The sequence below is a fragment of the Scyliorhinus torazame genome, chromosome 10, assembly GCF_047496885.1.
Source record: "Scyliorhinus torazame isolate Kashiwa2021f chromosome 10, sScyTor2.1, whole genome shotgun sequence".
Classification (NCBI taxonomy): domain Eukaryota; kingdom Metazoa; phylum Chordata; class Chondrichthyes; order Carcharhiniformes; family Scyliorhinidae; genus Scyliorhinus; species Scyliorhinus torazame.
The window spans coordinates 131661419-131684271 of NC_092716.1; the positions used below are offsets into that span (position 1 = coordinate 131661419).

At 54.1% G+C, this 22853-nt stretch overlaps 1 protein-coding gene across 1 annotated transcript in view; it reads right to left on the reverse strand.

Moving 5' to 3' along the window:
- Positions 1–22853, reverse strand: part of LOC140430933 (myosin-binding protein C, cardiac-type-like) — a 249902-nt gene that overhangs the window by 50306 nt on the left and 176743 nt on the right. The window contains exon 26 of the mRNA XM_072518761.1: positions 10966–11054. Coding sequence (XP_072374862.1) covers positions 10966–11054 — 89 coding nt within the window. The remainder of the gene's footprint in view (positions 1–10965; positions 11055–22853) is intronic.

The window sequence follows — 22853 nt, forward strand, 5'->3', positions numbered from 1 at the left end:
TTGTCAGCAATGAGAGCTTTCACTTTACAGTAGCTCCATGCCAGAGAAGTGAAGAGGATAAAGATTAAAAATGGGAATCAAATAACACAACTGAAGACCCGGCACAGAGAAAAGCAATGATGGCCTGATAATCTGTTTAATCATATCGGTTGATGAGTAAATATCGGCCAGAACATTGTGAGAAATCCATCGCTCTTCCTCAACATTGTCATGGAATATTCCAGGGCCTGTTTGTGGCCAACGAATAGGCAGAAGAATAGCCAGGCAGCCAAGATTCAGGGGAAAGTAGCCAAGGCGTGAGAGGGAGGGAGAGACTGGGGGAAGGGGTGGGGGGTTGGACGAGACAGCTAAACCTAAGAGAAAAGAAAGGCGAACCAAAGGGGAAGGGGGAGCGTGGTGGGGCGGGGGGGGGGGGGGGGGGGGTGGAGGGAGGAGACAGGGAACAATAGAGGGGAACCAGAGAAGGGTGGGGTGGGAGGTAAGGGAATGATAGCCGGAAGGAGAGCACGGGGAACGACACCAAACTCGCCAAATACAGCAACAGAGAGCAAGGAAAATACGAGCGAAAGACAGAACAATCGACCGAAGCGGAGATGAACGCGTGATGACAACGGCAGCGAAAACCGTGCGGGAGAAGTAACAACAACAACACCAGATCCATTCTCGTATTGCCCTCTCTGGATTGGACATAACTAATGTAATTGTTTCTCCGGCACCTAAATGTATATGTACCTCCCCAGTTTCCACCCCCCCCCACCCCCCCCAACAAACAGGTGCCTATTTATGTGTTAAAAATAATATTACTAACTGTACAGAGTTGCTGTTGTTGAGCTACAGCACAATATCCTACCAGTTTAAAAAAAAAATGTTTTAATCTTCTCTTCTATATATATATCTATATATATATATATATTTTATTCTGTGTACATGACTGTAAATATACTTTGTTCAAAAACCCAATAAAAAACATTTATCAAAAAAAAATTATCATGTAATCTATGGAATCCAAATGTGAGGGAAAACGAGATTTCAATTAGCAGGTTATAGATAAAGAAACAGTACTCAGTACTGCCCCTCTGACAGTGCTGCACACCCTCAGTACTGCCCCCCTGACAGTGCTGCACAACCTCAGTACTGCCCCTCTGACAGTGCAGCACTCCCTCAGTACTGCCCCCCTGACAGTGCTGCACACCCTCAGTACTGACCCTCTGACAGTGCTGCACACCCTCAGTACTGCCCCCCTGACAGTGCTGCACACCCTCAGTACTGCCCCTCTGACAGTGCTGCACACCCTCAGTACTGCCCCTCTGACAGTGCTGCACACCCTCAGTACTGCCCCTCTGACAGTGCTGCACACCCTCAGTACTGACCCTCTGACAGTCCTGCACACCCTCAGTACTGACCCTCTGACAGTGCAGCACTCCCTCAGTACTGATCCTCTGACAGTGCAGCACGCCCTCAGTCCTGACTCTCTGACAGTGCAGCACTCGCTCAGTACTGACCTTCTGACAGTGCTGCACACCCTCAGTACTGACCTTCTGACAGTGCTGACACCCTAAGTACTGACCCTCTGACAATGCAGCACTCCCTCAGTACTGACCCTCTGACAGTGCAGCACTCCCTCAGTACTGCCCCTCTGACAGTGCAGCTCTCCCTCAGTACTGACCCTCTGACAGTGCAGCACCCCCTCAGTACTGACCTTCTGACAGTGCGGCACTCCCTCAGTACTGACCCTCTGACAGTGCAGCACCTTCTCAGTACTGACCCTCTGACAGTGCAGCACCCCCTCAGTACTGACCCTCTGACAGTGCGGCACTCCCTCAGTACTGACCCTCTGACAGTGCAGCACTCCCTCAGTACTGACACTCTGACAGTGCAGCACCTTCTCAGTACTGACCCTCTGACAGTGCGGCACTCCCTCAGTACTGACCCTCTGACAGTGCAGCACCTTCTCAGTACTGACCCTCTGACAGTGCAGCACTCCCTCAGTACTGACCCTCTGACAGTGCAGCACTCCCTCAGTACTGACCCTCTGAAAGTGCAGCACTCCCTCAGTACTGACCCTCTGACAGTGCAGCACTCCCTCAGTACTGACCCTCTGACAGTGCAGCACTCCCTCAGTACTGACCCTCTGACAGTGCAGCACTCCCTCAGTACTGACCCTCTGACAGTGCAGCACTCCCTCAGTACTGACCCTCTGACAGTGCAGCACCCCCTCAGTACTGACCTTCTGACAGTGCGGCACTCCCTCAGTACTGACCCTCTGACAGTGCAGCACCTTCTCAGTACTGACCCTCTGACAGTGCAGCACCCCCTCAGTACTGACCCTCTGACAGTGCGGCACTCCCTCAGTACTGACCCTCTGACAGTGCAGCACTCCCTCAGTAATGTCCCTCTGACAATGCAGCACTCCCTCAGTACTGACCCTCTGAAAGTGCAGCACTCCCTCAGTACTGACCCTCTGACAGTGCAGCACTCCCTCACTACTCACCCTCTGACAGTGCAGCACTCACTCAGTACTGACCCTCTGACAGTGCAGCACTCCCTCAGTACTGACCCTCTGACAGTGCAGCACTCCCTCAGTACTGACCCTCTGACAGTGCAGCGCTCCCTCAGTACTGACCCTCTGACAGTGCAGCACTCCCTCAGTACTGACCCTCTGACAGTGCAGCACCCCCTCAGTACTGACCTTCTGACAGTGCGGCACTCCCTCAGTACTGACCCTCTGACAGTGCAGCACCTTCTCAGTACTGACCCTCTGACAGTGCAGCACCCCCTCAGTACTGACCCTCTGACAGTGCGGCACTCCCTCAGTACTGACCCTCTGACAGTGCAGCACTCCCTCAGTAATGTCCCTCTGACAATGCAGCACTCCCTCAGTACTGACCCTCTGACAGTGCTGCACTCCCTCAGTAATGTCCCTCTGACAGTGCAGCACTCCCTCAGTACTGACCCTCTGACAGTGCAGCACTCCCTCAGTACTGACCCTCTGACAGTGCAGCACTCCCTCAGTACTGACCCTTTGACAGTGCGGCACTCCCTCAGTACTGACCCTCTGACATTGCAGCACTCCCTCAGTACTGACCCTCTGACAGTGCAGCACTCCCTCAGTACTGACCCTCTGACAGTGCAGCACTCCCTCAGTACTGACCCTCTGACAGTGCAGCACTCCCTCAGTACTGACCCTCTGACAGTGCAGCACTCCCTCAGTACTGACCCTCTGACAGTGCGGCACTCCCTCAGGACTGACCCTCTGACAGTGCAGCACTCCTTCAGTACTGACCCTCTGACAGTGCGGCACTCCCTCAGTACTGACCCTCTGACAGTGCGGCGCTTCCTCAGTACTGACCCTCTGACAGTGCGGCACTCCCTCAGGACTGACCCTCTGACAGTGCAGCACTCCTTCAGTACTGACCCTCTGACAGTGCGGCACTCCCTCAGTACTGACCCTCTGACAGTGCGGCGCTTCCTCAGTACTGACCCTCTGACAGTGCGGCACTCCCTCAGTACTGCACTTGTAACGTTTTCGGGCAATTCGGCCCTTTTTGGACTGCCCAAGAATAAAACCCAGAGACTGTAAACTGGACACTTTTCAGCCAAGGGAACGTAACCAAATTTCCCAGCAGACTTGGTCCGCTGAGCCGAGTAGGGGCATAGGTATTTACAAACCCCCCCCCCCCAGGAGCTTGGCTTGACCTCTCCACCTTCGACTTGACCTCTCGCAGCCTGTGACCGTAAGTACCCTGCAGCAGCTTGCAAAACTCCCTTGACTTTGATAGTGGTTGAGGCTTTGGGGAAGGGGACTTGATTTGTGTTTTGTGCCATTGCTAAACTTGTGTAACAATAAGATTTTACGTTGTGTCCGTTATAGTACTTCCTGAATAGACTTAGTTTGTGTTAGAGTTTAAGATTGTATTATAACTTCTTCTGATTGATGATTTTGACCTGGGTTTTGCAATAAACCTCGATTTGCTGATAATTGGAGTTGTTTCAATTCTTCAATCTCTCACCAGCGATCTCTGACCAAGTAATTGTTAAGATATTCCTCACCTTAATTCCGGGGTCGAGAATCTAGGGTCATCTTGAACGATTCGAACCCGTTCACTCAGGACAGGCTGCTGGTTAGGTAATAAACAGCAGTGTCCTATTCTCTCTCTTGGGAAAGCTACTCCAGCGAAGTAGGAACCGGGTGGGTGTTGCACCACCGGCAAGAGAGAGAATCACCTGGGCATTGGTGGGGGTCTGGATATCTGTGTGATATAAGCCTCAGGCTTCTGGTTAGGGATAAACGGCAGGCTTGATTCAGTGCACTCTTCCGTGGAGGTGTCCCAGTGCGGCATCCCCTGGCCTCTGAAGTTTCAGTGCCAGCTGGAGAGAGACACACACAGATACTCAAACCCCAGATATCGGCCCAGTAGTGGAGTAGCAGAGATGGAACCCTCTACAATGGCGACCGCGGCAGGACCCCGGTGGTTTGGAGTATGTGACTTGGCAGAGGGGGTGAGGGAACGAAGTAAAATGGAGGAGAGAATCTCCTCGTATATGTGGGAAAAAGGTCAACCTCACCAATTCTTGGGTCTCAGAACTAATCAATGTGGAGCGACCCGTAATGGCGGCGGCCGCATGGACAGAAAGTAAGGCACACAAAAGGCACTTGGAGAAGGCAGTTTGGCTGGTCTGCTTGTCCCAGCAGGTAGCCAAAACAGAGCGAAGGGTCGAAGAATTAGAGCAGGAGTTGGGAGAAGTTAGGGCCAGCGCAGGGGACAGCGCTAGCGCAGCGGAACGACTGCGGGAGGAATTGGCAGAAATGAAACAGGACAGCCTACAGGAAAGCGAGTCTAACCGGTGCGAGAAGGAATATCTCCACTGCCAGATAGTAGAGGGTAAGACAAAGGAATGGAGGCTCCAGGAACTCTATGCTCGGAGTACAGAGCAGTGTAGGAAGCTGGAGGGGAAGTTCCGGGACATCCAGGCAGCGTACTGAGTGGCTTGCGAGGAAGTAGGGGACTGTGCTCACGGGCCGTGCCAGGCACGGATAACGGAGTTGGAGGAGACCTTGTCCAAGGTCAGGGGACAGGTACACCTGGTAGGTCCAGGGGGGTTCCCAAGGGGCAAGATGCTCCTCGCAGCGGATGATTCCCCAAAGGCCAAGGGGAATAGACCGCCTCCTGAGGCGCCGGGATTGTGTCCGGGTCGACAGAGGGGATCGGACTGCACGTTCAGGGGCAAGTCCAGGGGGGGTCGGCAGGGTACCCCCAGCTGGCGGCGTGTCCGCCTGGTTTCGTATGTGGGTCCCTATGGGATGGAGACAGACCGCTGCCTGGGATGCCGGTGATGGGGCCGGGTCAGCAGGTAGGGTTCGGACCACCCGGTCAGGGGCAGGTCCAAGGGGGGTCAGTGGTGTATCCCCAGATAGCGGCGTCTCCTATATGGGTAGTTAGCCCGGGGACAGGGGGGCTACCCAACGGGGCAGGAGAGCTGGACGCCGGGGAGGCGGAGGAGCAGGAACCCCAGGTAGGGCAGATGTGCCCTGCCAGGCAGAGAAGGTATGGTTCCCCCGGCGGGGCTGGCGAATAGGGGACCGGTTGAGGGCGACATTATCATTCCTCATGGGGCATCCGCGCTCAGGGGGATGGTGGCCCACGTTCCCAGGCTAACTCCGAAAGGGGATCCGTCGCTTCATTTTATGGAGGTGGAGCAGGCTGCCAGCATTAATGACTGCGACGAGGGGGAGCAAGTAAGGATGCTCCTGATGACCCTAGATCCCCAACTGTGCAGGGCAGTGACCTCCGGGAATGGGGGAAGACCTGACACATGGGCGGCAGCACAGACTGCTGTTCTGGAGGCAATGGGCTTGAATCTGGGGAGCCCTTTCATGAGGGTGGGGGAAACCAAGCAGCAACCAGGGGAATCGCCAAATATGTTCGCAGACAGGCTGTGGACTGTCTATGTGGAGGCGTGCGGGACTCCTGCGGATAGGCAGAATTTAGATGAGAGAACAACCCACTGGCTGAAGACCCTCGTAGCTAACTGTCTCCCTCACGTTAGGGCAAAGGCCGAACACTGGTTCGACCCGCAGAGTCCGGACCTTAATGAGGCAGAGGTCCTTAGAAAACTCACCCTTGCATATCGCAACGGGGAGAGGAGTGAGGAAAAGCCCCATAAGGGTCAGGTGCATGGAATCACACCAGCACCCCCTAAGAGCGAGTGGAAGCATGAGGGCACCCGGACCTCCGACAAGAGACCGGTATGCTACGGGTGTGGAAAGACCGGGCATTTCAAGAGGGAGTGTGAGAACCCTAGCAAGGAGGCGAGGGCTCCCGCAGTAGAGAGTCAGACCCCAGCGGCAGGAGCAGCTGCCCCGGAAACCATCAACTTGAAAAGGCTTTTAGCCTTTTTGCAGAGCCTAACAGCTGGGTCGGGACAGGTGGCAATGGCAACGGGCCAGGACCTGCCCGCACCCACACCACAAGAACCCGTATGACTACCCAGGGAGCAGCCTCAGGAAAAAGGGAACGCAGGGGTAGTTCTAGCCCCAGACCCTGGTCCGGTCCAGGTGCAGGGTCCTATTCTGGAGGCTGCCTCAGCGGCTATTTGCAGTTTAAATCCCTTAAGGTGGGACCCCTGCGAATGCCACATCAGTCAATTTAAATTGTTCCACCCCATAAGGGCAAGAAAGAGCAAGGTGGGGGGAAGACTGGGGGTGGTAGTGGAGAAACCCCCCGTAGGATTAACGACGGTGGGGGAGGTCCCTGACTCCACGGTCACACAACCGGTGACAAGGTGCTGTCCCGAAGGGGCAGTCCCAAAGAAACCGACAGTGCTGCAAGCACCCAGCCCAGGGACAGTAACGATTCCCAAGCCATTACCTGTGGGTCAGGTGGCCTGCCTTAGTATAGAGGCTAGGGAGGCAGAGGAGAGGGAGGTATCACCTTGGGCGTGGGAACCATCCAGGGGACGAAGGAGCAATCGGGTCTCCAAGCCCCCGGTAAGATGGTCCCCAGTAGAAGGGAACGGTGAGGGATGTAGGACATTATCCAGTGCTGCCACAGGTAGCCCAGTCTCCGGAGGGAGCAGAAAGGGATCCCCAAACCCCTTTGGGGAAGGAGAGGCAAGGGGCAGTCCGGACCCCCGGGAGGGGGAGGTCTGGCCCGAGCAGTTGGTCCAAACAGGTGAACAGCCCCAGTATAGCGGGGACCAGTTTTAATTTGGCCACCCGGAGACGGGTGGCATTGTATATATCATTTTCCCCTGCTAGTTCTAATTAGTGTTTAGTGGTGTGTGGGTTATTTAGGATCGTGGGATCACAGAAGCGCATAGTGCAGTGATATAATGATTGAGAAGCAGGCACTAGGACCCTGATGGAGCCGGGCTGTGGACACAGAACCACAGACAGGCTGCGGCAATTTCATGTCAATTTCCCAACTTCAAGGCGGGAGCTGGTGCTGCCGCTGGATAGAAGCTATGCACTTTAAGGTAGGTAGTTCTGTAGAGGCAAGGATGTGTTTTGTCTGTTTTACAGATGGGGCACCCGACGATGTGGAGCTTGCTGATGATCTTGGCGATGGTGGGACCGGGAGAACTCCGCAGAGGCGAGACAGAAGAGTCCTTCGTCTACGGGTGCTCTGGCGGCAGAGCCCCTCTTGTCACTACCGGACAGGGAGACCAGGTGGCCACAGAGCAGACCCGCTACTCACACCTGGGGAGGTGGCCTGGATGGCTGGGGTCGAACTCGACCAGGTACTCCAGCCACCAGAGCTTCACCTATGGAGAGGCCTCTGTACTCTGCGAGGAGATACAGGTAGCGCCTGACCGGGTTAGGGTGACTGAGGGCAGGCGGGTGTGTTTAACCTGTAAGGGGGACGTTCCTTTGGGGAGATGGTGGTGGCTCAGGAAGCTGAGCCTGGACATGAGGGATCGGTCCTCGGACTGGGAACGCCTGGACAACAACACCTACCGGACCATCACGGGGTCACCGGGTAGGATCACCGTTTGCTGGGATAAGTGGTGGGCTTCTGACCAGGGCATTTATTTGTGTTTATGGGGGTCTACCAAGGCATGTCCACAAGGGGCATCGATCACTTTTGTTAGGTGGTGGCAGAACCCAGGGAACGGGATGAATTGACCGCAGTGGGGAGGGATGTGTAACGCCCAGGGAAGGGATGACTGTAAAAGCTACCGAACTGCTGGTTCAGGTAAAGCGACCCCTGCCCACAGCCCAACCAATCGACCCTCACAACTGTCCGATCACCACCAGGGGGGCCTGAGAATGGTTTAGTGTTTGTCCCCACAAAGAAAATGTTGTACCAGGGGATACATTATGCTGTCGCCTCAGTTGTACTGAACCTCTCAGCTGCAGGTATCGACGAAATGAAGAGCCTTCAACGGGAAGAAGCGAAGTGCAGCCCAGAAAAGAGGATCCTTAGTGAAATACAGAGATTCAAATGTAAATAGCAGCATGCGTACGATATTAGAGTGGGAGAGAGGGTATCCTCCCATTGTGAGGGGTATTAGAGTGGGAGAGAGGGCATCTCCCCTTTTCCTGGGGTATTAGAGCGGCAGAGGGGGTATTTCCCCATTCCCTGGGGTATTAGAGTGGGGAGAGGGTATCCTCCCATTGTGAGGGGTATTAGAGTGGCAGAGAGGGCATCTCCCCTTTTCCTGGGGTATTAGAGTGGGAGAGAGGGTATCTCTGCATTCCCTGGGGTATCAGAGCAACAGAGGGTGTATCTCCCCCTTCTGAGTATTCGAGTGGGGGTAGAGGGTATCTTGCCTGTTCCTGGGGTATTAGAATGGGAGAGGGGATATCTCCCCATTCTCAGAGTATTAGAGTGGGAGCGGGGATATCTCCACATTCCCTGGGGTATTAGAGTGGGAGAGAGGGTGTTTCCCCATTCTCTGGGGTATTAGAGTGGGAGAGGGGATATCTCCCCATTCTCAGAGTATTAGAGTGGGAGCGGGGATATCTCCACATTCCCTGATGTATTAGAGTGGGAGAGAGGGTGTTTCCCCATTCTCTGGGGTATTAGAGTGGGAGAGGGGATATCTCCCCATTCTCAGAGTATTAGAGTGGGAGCGGGGATATCTCCACATTCCCTGATGTATTAGAGTGGGAGAGAGGGTGTTTCCCCATTCTCTGGGGTATTAGAGTGGGAGAGGGGATATCTCCCCATTCAGAAGAACATAAGAACATAAGAACTAGGAGCAGGAGTAGGCCATCTGGCCCCTCGAGCCTGCTCCACCATTCAATGAGATCATGGCTGATCTTTTGTGGACTCAGCTCCACTTTCCGGCCCGAACACCATAACCCTTAATCCCTTTATTCTTCAAAAAACTATCTATCTTTATCTTAAAAACATTTAATGAAGGAGCCTCTACTGCTTCACTGGGCAAGGAATTCCATAGATTCACAACCCTTTGGGTGAAGAAGTTCCTCCTAAACTCAGTCCTAAATCTACTTCCCCTTATTTTGAGGCTATGCCCCCTAGTTCTGCTTTCACCCGCCAGTGGAAACAACCTGCCCACATCTATCCTATCTATTCCCTTCATAATCTTATATGTTTCTATAAGATCCCCCCTCATCCTTCTAAATTCCAACGAGTACAGTCCCAGTCTACTCAACCTCTCCTCGTAATCCAACCCCTTCAGCTCTGGGATTAACCTAGTGAATCTCCTCTGCACACCCTCCAGTGCCAGTACGTCCTTTCTCAAGTAAGGAGTGTTAGAGTATTAGAGTGGGAGAGAGGGTATTTCCCCATTCCCTGGGGTATTAGAGTGGGAGAGAGGGCATTTCCCCATTCCCTGGGGTATTAGAGTGAGAGAGGGGATATCTCTCCATTCTCAGAGTATTAGAGTGGCAGAGAGGGTATTTCCCCATTCCCTGGGGTATTAGAATGTGAGAGGGGATATCTCCCCATTCTCAGAATATTAGAGTGGGAGAGAGGGTATTTCCCCATTCCCTGGGGTATTAGAGTGGGAGCGGGGATATCTCCCCATTCTCAGAGTATTAGAGTGGGAGAGGGGATATCTCCCCATTCTCAGAGTATTAGAGTGGTAAAATATCCCCCCCCACTGTGAAGGTGTTGGGTTAACTTTCACATTAGCCTCTGGCCCCCAGTGCTGGAGCCAAGATGAAGCACTTACGATGAAGGGGATCAAAGGTTATGGGGGGAAAGTGGAATTCGGCTATTGAGTTGGATGATCAGCTAGGATCATAATAAATGGCGGGACAGGCTCGAAGGAATGAGTATCTCCCTCCTGAAATGAAAATCGCTTATTGTCACAAGTAGGCTTCAAATGAAGTTACTATGAAAAGCCCCTAGTCGTCACATTCCGGCGCCTGTTCAGGGAGGCTGGTACGGGAATTGAACCGTGCTGCTGGCCTGCTTTGGTCTGCTTTCAAAGCCAGCGATTTAGCCCTGTGCTAAACCAGCCCCAGCTCCTGCTCCTATTTTCTCTGTTTCTATTACTGGATTCTCTGTTGGACATATCCCGAGTATTTGTTTTGAGTGCCTGACATTCCAGCACATCATCAGCTGTCTCACTGAATGTGTGAGTGATGGCCCTGTTTGGAGAGGGCCTCTCTTTACTGCTCCCTCTGAACAGCATCTCGTCCAGGGATCTGGGTTCGTACAAAATCCATTCCAAATCCGGTACAAAGCCAGCAGGCTGCCTGTCCCCATTCCCAGGAGAGTGTAATCACACATTCCTATATCCCTCCTCCCCTCCCACACCATCCTTTCCTCTGGCCAGCTACGTGCACCTCCAGGTCACTCTCACTCTCAGAGCGATACCTCAAATCATGTTTTCTGTTCTCTGCCTCTGGTTCCTGCTGTCGCTTGACTGTCCCAAGACCCAAAGTTTCCGACCTCTGTTCTTTCCCAGAAAGGGAACAGGGATGACGAGGGAATGGGGAGTGGGATTGAGAGCAGCTGACCTTGACAGGCAGTGGAATCTGCTCCTCACCTGGAAGGGGATCATGAGGTTCACCGTCTCTCCCACCACTTTCACCATTTTTTGCCGGAGGTTGCGAGGGAGACAGATCCGGGGTCGTTCTGTAATGGTGAAGAGATAAGTGTTTTAGCTGATATCGGGAGGGAGAGAAAGAGAGCTATTTCAATATATCCGCAATCTTAAAAACCTTCAGTTTCCCAAAATAATAAACCCGCCCGCCGCTCACATTAACTGCTGCTGGAGGCCGCAGGCTGTGTCATCACTAATCTGAGGCAGGATGTGGGAGCGGGTAGATACAGTCCGTTTTCCTCCTCTCTTTAGTCCAGGATAGCTGACCCTGGCTGGACAGGAGCAATGGTGCTGATGTCAATGAGGAGATCATTCTGGGTTATTGTTCAAGGGCCCGCTCTCACTGAGCAACAATGTTGTTCAGCAACCCTAATAGGACCATAAAGAAACTGGCCAAGCAACTCTCTGACAGGCTTTCGAGCGAGGATGGCAAGAGGTGGCACAGATGAGTTCCAAAACACCCAGCCTCATCGTGGCATCTTCATCTCAGTGGCTTAGGCCTGGGAGCAGGATATTCACTCACCTCCATCACCTCATGGAGTAGTCGGGCCTGGGAGCAGGGTATACACTCACTGCCCCCCCTCCCTCTCCCCCATGGAGTAGTCGCGCCTGGGAGCAGGGTATACACTCACTGCCCCCCCCCCTCCTCCCCCATGGAGTAGTCGGGCCTGGGAGCAGGGTATACACTCACTGCCCCCCCCCCCCTCCTCCCCCATGGAGTCGTCGGGCCTGGGAGCAGGGTATACACTCACGGCCCCCCCCTCCCCCTTGGGGTAGTCGGGCCTGGGAGCAGGGTATACACTCACTGCCCCCCCTCCCCCATGGAGTAGTCGGGCCTGGGAGCAGGGGATACACTCATTGCCCCCCCCTCCCCCATGGGGTAGTCGGGCCTGGGAGCAGGGTATACACTCACTGCCCCCCCTCCCCTATTGGGTAGTCGGGCCTGGGAGCAGGGTATTCACTCACCCCCACACCCTCATGGGGTAGTCGGGCCTGGGAGCAGGGTATTCACTCAACCCCACCCCCTCATGGAGTAGTCGGGCCTGGGAGCAGGGTATTCACTCACCCCCACCCCCTCATGGGGTAGTCGGGCCTGGGAGCAGGGTATTCACTCACCCCCACACCCTCATGGGGTAGTCGGGCCTGGGAGCAGGGTATTCACTCACCCCCACCCCCTCATGGGGTAGTCGGGCCTGGGAGCAGGGTATTCACTCACCCCCGCCCCCTCATGGAGTAGTCGGGCCTGGGAGCAGGGTATACACTCACTGCCTCCCTCCCCCTCCCACTCCCTCCCCCATGGAGTAGTCGGGCCTGGGAGCAGGGTATGCACTCACTGCCCCCCCCCTCCCCCATGGGGTAGTCGAGCCTGGGAGCAGGGTATTCACTCACCCCCGCCCACCTCATGGGATAGTCGAGCCTGGGAGCAGGGTATTCACTCACCCCCGCCCCCTCATGTGGTAGTCGGGCCTGGGAGTATGGTATTCACTCACCCCTGCCCCCTCATGTGGTAGTCGGTCCTGGGAGCAGGCTATTCACTCACCCCCGCCCCGTCATGGGGTAGTCGGGCCTGGGAGCAGGGTATTCACTCACCCCCACCCTCTCATGGGGTAGTCGGGCCTGGGAGCAGGGTATTCACTGACCCCCACCCTCTCATGGGGTAGTCGGGCCTTGGAGCAGGGTATTCACTGACCCCCATCGTCTCATGGGATAGTCGGGCCTGGGAGCAGGGTATGCACCCCAGGACGTGGGAGGAGGTGTCCAATCACTGCCCCGCTGAAGGAGTAGTAGGATCTGGGAACATGGTCATATGAATGCAAGAAACAGGCCCCTTGTGATGAACGGTTACTGCCTTATCATCATGTAAGGTGATGTCCCCTTTAAGGCCGGGCTTGTAACCCTGGGGACTCCGCCTCTGGCTCCGCCCATCTGGGAGCCATACATAAGGGCTGCCTCATGGTCTGTAACAGTCAGCTCTCGTCTCTCGCATAGTTATTAGTCTAATAAAGCCTTCTTTACAGTTTAATCTCTAAGTGTCATTATTGAGGGTACCTCACCCCTCAAGCCTGCTGTGCTATTCAGTAAGATCATGGCTGATATGATTGTGGCCTTAACTCCCCTTTCCTGCCCCCACCCCGCATAACCATTAATTGCATTGTCGATCAAATGTGTGTAACTCAGCCTTGAATATAGTCAATCACCCAGCCTCCATTGTTCTGCGGAAGTGAATTACAAACATTGACAACCCTCAAGAGAGAACATATTCTCCCTCCAACTCTGTCTTAAATGGGAAAACCCTTTGTGCCCCCAATTCTAGACTCTCCTCTCAGCACCGACCCTGTCAAGCCACCTGAGAATCCCATACGTCTCAATAAGGTCACCTCTCATTCTTCCAAACTCCGATGAGTATAGGCCCAACCTACTCAACCTCTCCTCATTAAAAATGTGTGCGTAATTTGCAGAAGTAAAATTAATAATAGGGTAATTACAGTGGGTGATTTCAACTTTCTCAACAGTAACTGGGATCGTCATTGTGTTCAGGGCTTAGATGGAGCAGAGTTTTTAAAATGTATACGAGAGCACTTTTCAGCTCAACATGTGGCGGGTCCAACAAGGACAGTGTGCAGTGCTGGTCCTAATTGTGGGGAGTGAACTAGACAGGTGGTTCATGTGATGGTGGGGGAGCATTTTAGTGATAGCAACCACAACAAATTGCAATTTAAGTTGGTTATCGATAAGAAAATAGGCAAATTGCAGAAAAAGGTCTTGGATTGGGGGAGAGCAGTAAAATAAGGCTGGATCTGGCCAAGGTAGATTGTAACAAGTTACTGGTGGGGAGATCTACAGAAGAGCAGTGGGAGGTGTTCAAAGAGAAAATGGGGAGGATACAGGCCCAACATCTTCCCACTAGAGTAATAGGAAGGAGTAGCAAGGCCAGAGCATCATGGATGACCAGAGATATTCAGGATACAATGAGAAGGAAGAGAATATTATTATTATTAAATACAAGGGGAGCAAATCAACAGAGGCATTTGTGGGGTATAGAAAGTGCAGGATGGAGTTTAAGAAAGCAATTAGGAGAGCAAAGAGGGAAGAGCAGCACGGTGGCGTAGTGGTTAGCACTGCTGCTTACGGCGCTGAGGACCCGGGTTTGAATCAAGGCCCTGGGTCACTGTTTGTGTGGAGTTTGCACATTGTCTGTGTGGGTTTCACCCCCACAATCCAAAAGATGTGCAGGGTAGGTGGATTAGCCATGCTAAATTGCCCCTTAATTGGAAAACAATTATTGGGTACTCTAAACTTATAAAAAAAAGAGGGGATATGAGAAATCTCTAGCTGGTAAAAGTAGGGAAAATCCCAAGATATTCTATAAGTATATCAATGGGAAGGGGATATTTAGGGAAAAAGTAGGGCCCATTAGGGACCATGGGGGGAATCTGTGGATGAAGCCAGAGGACATTGGATCCCTCGACCCACCCTGCTCAAAGATCTCAATAAATTTGTCAGACACAATTTCCCTTTTCAGAAAACATGGTTGATTTCCTCTCAATTTCCTACCATTCCCGGGTAGCTTTTTGTGTCTTCTGCAAGACAGATCAAAAATGTGTTCAGGGTCTCTGTCATTTCCTTTATTCTTCCATTGTCAATTCCTCAGTCTCACTCTCCCAGGGGCCAGTGCTCACTGTCACCACACTCTTCCTGTTCATATACTTGTCGAAGCTTTTCCTATTTGATTTATATTTCTTGTTTCTCGAATTTTCCCTCTTAATTATTCCTTTAGTCATCCTTTGCTGGTTTCTAACGTTTTCAAAGTCTTCTGGCCTCACATCGTTAATTTTCTTGCCAAAATGTAATACTTTTATCTGCGTTGAAATTCATTTGCCAATTATATGCCCTTTCTGCAAATTTGCTCAGATGGTGTACTTTGTTGCAATCCTCCTTACACTGGCCCCCAATCATATTCAACTTTACAAATTGTGTTATTGATTCCGAAGTTGTTAATATAAACTGTGATTAACAATGGTCCCGGTAATTTTTGGGGGACCCCACTTTTCACTTCCAGGTATTTTAACATTTATCTTCTGCCTTTCAGACAACTAGAACAAAGAACATTACAGCACAATACAGGCCCTTCGGCCCTCGATGTTGCGCCGACCTGTGAAACCACTCTAAAGCCCATCTACACTATTCCCTTATTGTCCATATGACTATCCAATGACCATTTGAATGCCCTTAGTGTTGGCGAGTCCACTACTGTTGCAGGCAGGTCATTCCATGCTCTTACTACTCTCTGAGTAAAGAACCTACCTCTGACATCTGTCTTGTATCTATCTCCCCTCAATTTAAAGCTATGTCCCCTCGTGCTAGACATCACCATCCAAGGAAAAAGGCTCTCACTGTCCACCCTATGCAATCCTCTGATCATCTTGTATGCCTCAATTAAGTCACCTCTTAACCTTCTTCTCTCTAACGAAAACAGCGTCAAGTCCCTCAGCCTTTCCTCATAAGATCTTCCCTCCATACCAGGCAACATTCTGGTAAATCTCCTCTGCACCCTTTCCAATGCTTCCACATCCTTCCTATAATGCGGTGACCAGAATTGCACGCAATATTCCAAATGCGGCCGCACCAGAGTTTTGTACAGCTGCAACATGACCTCATGGCTCCGAAACTCAATCGCTCTCCCAATAAAAGCTAACACACCGTACGCCTTTTTAACAACCCTCTCAACCTGGGTGGCAACTTTCAGGGATCTATGTACATGGACACCAAGATCTCTCTGCTCATCCACACTACCATTAGCCCAGTACTCTGTCTTCCTGTTATTCCTTCCAAAATGAATCACCTCACACTTTTCTGCATTAAACTCCATTTGCCACCTCTCAGCCCAGTGCTGCAGCTTATCTATGTCCCTCTGTAACTTGTAACATCCTTCTGCACTGTCCACAACTCCACCGACTTTAGTGTCATCTGCAAATTTACTCACCCATCCTTCTACGCCCTCCTCCAGGTCATTTATAAAAATGACAAACAGCAGTGGCCCCAAAACAGATCCTTGTGGTACACCACTAGTAACTGGACTCCAGTCTGAACATTTCCCATCAACCACCACCCTTTGTCTTCTTCCAGCTAGATGGTTCCTTTCTACTAGTTGTCTGCTGACTCCGCACAAACTTACCTTATTCATGAATCTAGTTGTGGTACCTTATTGAAGATCTTTTGGAAACCTTTAGAAAACAAATTCCAACTAAGGGTCGATTTAGCGTGGCCAATCCATGTACCCTGCACATCTTTGCATTGTGGGGGTGAGACCCAAGCGGATTCGGGGAGAATGTGCAAACTCCACATGGACTGTGACCCAGGTCGAGGATCGAACCGGGCCCTCGGCGCCGTGAGGCAGCAGTGCTAACCACTGCACCACCATGCCGCTCTTCTTTTGGAAACTTGATGTAATAGATATAATACATCTACAGGTAAAGGTAAAGTCACCATCGTCTCAGATGGCCATAGGCTGCTTTCCCCTTTGAGGGGGAGAGCGGACTGGTGGTGATTTAACCTGAGGGTCACCACATCTCGGGCAAGGGGCAAAATTGAGAAGGGAATTGAACACGCGCTGCTGTCCTTGCTCTGCATCACAAACCAGCTGATTAGCCAAGTGAGCTAAACCGGCTCCCGGTACATCTATAACATTACCTGTGTCCACTCTCTTAGTTACATCCTCAAAGAATTTAATCTGGTTGGCCAACCAAACCTTTCTTTTCTGAAAGCCATATTGAATATTTGGTATATTTTTGGTTTCTGTCATATTGTTTTATTTTCTCCTTTCATAGGAATTCATACATACTGCTGAAAAAAAGAGACATTCTGTCAAAACCTTTCATCTTGTACCCAACAGGACAGATGCAAGAATGCCAACTTTCAAAGGGAGCAACATAAAACAGAGGCAGTATAAATTGTTGCTCCCTATGAAACTTCTTGTGAGTATGTCCTGATATATCCAAGACATAAATCATCAACAGCATGTCTCTTTCTCAGCAATTCTAAAGTTCTGTCCTACCAACTGACTAATTCCCATTTACCTTGAATACCGCTGTTGATAGGCTGATAGTCTATCATTCCCTGGACATCTTCTATCTCCCTCCTTAAATGCTGATAAAATATTAACTATCCAACAATCCTCTGGCACTACATTCTTTTCGCAGCTTGAAACTAAAGGCCAGTTAGCTGAACATCTGTCATCGGGAAAATGTTAGAAGCCATTGTTAAAGAAGGGCACTTGGATAAGTTCAAGATAATCAGGCAGAGTCAATGTAGTTTTGTGAAAGGAAAATCATGTTTAACCAATTTTTTGAAATTCTTTGAAGGAGTCACATGTGCTGTGGATAAAGGGCAACCAGTGGATGTGCTGTACTTAGATTTCCAGAACAAAGATCAAAGAATATAGCACAGGAACAGGTTCTTTGGCCCTCCAAGCCTGGACTGGTTATGATACCAAACGTGGCCAAAACCCTCAGCACTTCCTTGTGCCATATCTCTCTATTCCCATCCGATCCATGTACTTGTCAAGATGCCTTTTGAACAGAAGGCATTTGATCAGGTGCCACATCAAAGGTTGTTGTGGAAATTAAAAGCTCATGGTGTAGGGGGCAACATATTAGCATGGATAGAAGATTGTCCGCTTCACAGAAAACAGGGTGCATGCAGAAATGGATCTTTTTCAGGTTAGCAGAGTGGTGTTCAATAGGGCTCAGTGCTCTGGTCTCAACTCTTTACAATTTTTATAAATGACTTGGATGAAGGGATGGACGTCAAATTTGATGATGACACAAAGATAGGAAGGAAAGTAAGATGTGAAGTAGACATAAGGAGGCTACAAAACGATACTGATTGGTTAAGTGAGTGGGAAAATATCAAGCAAGTGGAGGAAAATGTGAAGTTGCCCATTTTGGCAGGAAGAATGAAGGTATATTATCCACAAGAGTTTATAAGAGTAAGAGGCCACTTGATTGAAACCTTTAAGATTCTGAGGGGGTCTGCTGAGCTGGATCCGGAGCACGAGGCAGCTGAAACTGCTGAGCTGGGACCGGAGCACGAGGCAGCTGAAACTGCGGAGCTGGGACTAGAGCACGAGGCAGCCGGAGTGGTGGAGCTGGGACCGGAGCACGAGGCAGCTGAAACTGCGGAGCTGGGACCGGAGCACGAGGCAGCTGAAACTGCGGAGCTGGGACTAGAGCACGAGGCAGCTGAAACTGCTGAGCTGGGACCGGAGCACGAGGCAGCTGAAACTGCGGAGCTGGGACCGGGGCACGACGCAGCTGAAACTGCGGAGCTGGGACCGGAGCACGAGGCAGCTGAAACTGCGGAGCTGGGACTAGAGCACGAGGCAGCTGAAACTGCTGAGCTGGGACCGGAGCACGAGGCAGCTGAAACTGCGGAGCTGGGACCGGAGCACGAGGCAGCTGAAACTGCGAAGCTGGGACCGGAGCACGAGGCAGCTGAAACTGCGGAGCTGGGACCGGAGCACGAGGCAGCCAAAACTGCGGAGCTGGATCCGGAGCACGAGGCAGCCGAAACTGCGGAGCTGGGACAGGAGCACGAGGCAGCTGAAACTGCGGAGCTGGGACCGGAGCACGAGGCAGCTGAAACTGCGGAGCTGGGACCGGAGCACGAGGCAGCCAAAACTGCGGAGCTGGATCCGGAGCACGAGGCAGCCGAAACTGCGGAGCTGGGACCGGAGCACGAGGCAGCCGGAGCTGCGGAGCTCGATCCGGAGAACGAGGCAGCCGGAACTGCGGAGCTGGGACCGGAGCACGAGGCAGCCGGAGCGGCGGAGCTCGATCCGGAGAACGAGGCAGCCGGAACTGCGGAGCTGGGACCGGAGCACGAGGCAGCTGGAGCGGCGGAGCTGGGGCCGGAGCACGAGGCAGCCGGAGCTGGATCCGGAGCACGAGGCAGCCGGAGCAGCGGAGCTGGGACCGGAGCACGAGGCAGCCGGAACTGCGGAGCTCAATCCGGAGCACGAGGCAGCCGGAGCGGCGGAGCTGGATCCGGAGCACGAGGCAGCCGGAGCTGGATCCGGAGCACGAGGCAGCCGGAGCAGCGGAGCTGGGACCGGAGCACGAGGCAGCCGGAGCGGCGGAGCTGGATCCGGAGCACGAGGCAGCCGGAGCGGCGGAGCTGGATCCTGAGCACGAGGCAGCCGGAGCGGCGGAGCTGGATCCGGAGCACGAGGCAGCCGGAACTGCGGAGCTGGGACCGGAGCACGAGGCAGCCGGAGCAGCGGAGCTGGATCCGGAGCACGAGGCAGCTGAAACTGCGGAGCTGGATCCGGAACACGAGGCAGCCGGAGCTGGATCCGGAGCACGAGGCAGCCGGAGCAGCGGAGCTGGGACCGGAGCACGAGGCAGCCGGAGCGGCGGAGCTGGATCCGGAGCACGAGGCAGCCGGAGCAGCGGAGCTGGGACCGGAGCACGAGGCAGCCGGAGCAGCGGAGCTGGGACCGGAGCACGAGGCAGCTGGAGCGGCGGAGCTGGATCCGGAGCACGAGGCAGCCGGAGCAGCGGAGCTGGGACCGGAGCACGAGGCAGCCGGAGCAGCGGAGCTGGATCCGGAGCACGAGGCAGCCGGAGCGGCGGAGCTGGATCCGGAGCACGAGGCAGCCGGAGCAGCGGAGCTGGGACCGGAGCACGAGGCAGCCGGAACTGCGGAGCTGGATCCGGAGCATGAGGCAGCTGAAACTGCGGAGCTCGATCCGGAGCACGAGGCAGCCGGAGCGGCGGAGCTGGATCCGGAGCACGAGGCAGCCGGAGTGGCGGAGCTCGATCCGGAGCACGAGGCAGCCGGAACTGCGGAGCTGGATCCGGAGCACGAGGCCGCCGGAGCGGCGGAGCTGGGACCGGAGCACGAGGCAGCCGGAGCAGCGGAGCTGGATCCGGAGCACGAGGCAGCTGAAACTGCGGAGCTGGGACCGGAGCACGAGGCAGCCGGAGCAGCGGAGCTGGATCCGGAGCACGAGGCACCCGGAGCGGCGGAGCTGGATCCGGAGCACGAGGCAGCCGGAGTGGCGGAGCTGGATCCGGAGCACGAGGCAGCCGGAGCGGCGGAGCTGGGACCGGAGCACGAGGAAGCCGGAGCAGCGAAGCTGGGACCGGAGCACGAGGAAGCCGGAGCGGTGGAGCTGGGACCGGAGCACGAGGCAGCCGGAACTGCGGAGCTGGGTCCGGAGAACGAGGCAGCCGGAACTGCGGAGCTGGATCCGGAGCAGGAGGCAGCCGGAGCGGCGAGCTGGATCCGGAGCACGAGGCAGCCGGAGCTGGATCCGGAACACGAGGCAGCCGGAGCAGCGGAGCTGGGACCGGAACACGAGGCAGCCAAAACTGCGGAGCTGGATCTGGAGCACGAGGCAGCCGGAGCGGCGGAGCTGGGACCGGAACATGAGGCAGCCAGAGCGGCGGAGCTGGGACCGGAGCACGAGGCAGCCGAAACTGCGGAGCTGGATCCGGAGCACGAGACAGCCGGAGCGGCGGAGCTGGGACCGGAGCACGTGGCAGCCGGAGCGTCGGAGCTGGATCCGGAGCTCGAGGCAGCCGGAGTGGCGGAGCTGGATCCGGAACACGAGGCAGCCGAAACTGCGGAGCTGGGACCTGAGTATGAGGCAGCCGGAGCGTCGGAGCTGGATCCGGAGCTCGAGGCAGCCGGAGTGGCGGAGCTGGATCCGGAACACGAGGCAGCCGAAACTGCGGAGCTGGGACCTGAGCACGAGGCAGCCGGAGCGTCGGAGCTGGATCCGGAGCACGAGGCAGCCGGAGCGTCGGAGCTGGATCCGGAGCTCGAGGCAGCCGGAGTGGCGGAGCTGGATCCGGAACACGAGGCAGCCGAAACTGCGGAGCTGGGACCTGAGTATGAGGCAGCCGGAGCGTCGGAGCTGGATCCGGAGCTCGAGGCAGCCGGAGTGGCGGAGCTGGATCCGGAACACGAGGCAGCCGAAACTGCGGAGCTGGGACCTGAGCACGAGGCAGCCGGAGCGTCGGAGCTGGATCCGGAGCATGAGGCAGCCGGAACTGCGGAGCTGGGACCGGAGCACGAGGCACCCGGAGCGTCGGAGCTGGGACCGGAGCACGAGGCAGCCGGAGCACGAGGCAGCCGGAGCGTCGGAGCTGGGACCGGAGCACGAGGCAGCCGGAGCGTCGGAGCTGGATCCGGAGCTCGAGGCAGCCGAAACTGCGGAGCTGGGACCGGAGCTCGAGGCAGCCGAAACTGCGGAGCTGGGACCGGAGCACGAGGCAGCCGGAGTGGCGGAGCTGGGACCGGAGCACGAGGCAGCCGGAGTGGTGCTGTTAAGCCCAGAACACGAAGAGCCGAAGGCGGCCTGTAGAGGAGTCGTCACATGTTGGGTGGCTCCTGCTTGAGGCGTATGTTTTGTTTTTTCTTTTGGGGAATTTTTAGTGCCCAGTCCTGGGGGCAATTCATGAAGGACCAAGAAGCTGTAAAGAAGGAGAAGGATGTCTAAAAGGTTCAGGAAAACAGAAGCAAAGAAGGGAGAGAATGAGGGCTCGCCGTCGAGCGCGAGGACCAGACCGGATGCTGACAAGATGGCGAAGCTCACTTCGATGGGAAATGAGCTGCAGAGGGTGGTTGAGACCAATAAGGGGCTGCGAGCAAAGCTGGAGGATATGGAGAACCGCTCGAGACGACACAATCTGAGGACTGCAGGCCTGTCCGAGGGGGTGGGGGCCTGAGGCCGACAGAGTACTTTGCCAAGATGAACTGATGGGGAGGGAGAAGAATCCTCTCGGTATGAATTAGACCGACCTCATCAGTCGCTGAGGCCTAAGCCTAAGTTAAACGAGCCGCCAAGGGCAGCGATTATCTGTTTTCATGGCTATCACATGAAGGAGAAGGTATTGAACTGAGCAAAGAAAGAGCGAGTGATGCAATGGGCTGGTGCCAAAGTTCATATCTATCAGGACTTGACAGTGGAACTGGCAAAGCGGCTTTTGGCCGAGTGAAGGTGACATTGTACGACAGTGGAGTGCAGTTTGGAGTGGTGTTTCCAGCAAAGCTAAGGGTCACCCACAACTGCAGAGACTTATTTTGAGACGGTGAAGGCGGCAGAGGCATTTATGAAGGCAGAAGGCTTGGGAGGAAGTGAAGAGTGGGAGAATGTATATATGTGGCTTTGAATAATGTTCTTGCTTCATACTGTTATAGAGGTTAAAGATTTTTGTAGTGACGTTTTTTAATGAAAAGTATATGTTTAATTGTTTTTTCCCGGGACTGGGCAGGAGGGGAGGAAAGGCCCCCGCACTAGCTAACTTAAGTTGGCTAGTGAACGGAAGTGTTGTGGGGGGAGAGGCTGCGGACATTGGAGCCTGGCGAGCAGGCTTCAATGAGCCTAAGAGGTGAGAAAAGGGGGGAGGGGATCGGTACTGGGAGGGAGTGTAGGGTGAGATTCTGGGAGGGGGGGCATGGGGTTCGATGTCAACAATGGATGGGTGAGGCTCAGTGGGCAGGGCCTAAAATTATGACGATGGTGGATAAGCAAGGAAGGGGGGGGGGGGTGGTGGAGGGGGAAAGACCCCGGTTAGGATAGTTACGTGGAATGTGAGGGGGTTGGGAGGCCCAGTGAAGAGGTTGAGGGTGTGTGCACGTTTGAAAAATCTGAAAGCAGATGTGGCGATGCTGCAGAAGACTCACTTGAGGGTGAAGGGTCAGGTGAGGCTTAGAAAGGGCAGGGTTAGCCAGGTGTTTCACTCGGGTTTTGATGGTAGGACGCGGGGGGTTGCAATCCTGGTGAATAAGAGTGTGAGGTTACAAATGTTGAAAGTTGTGGT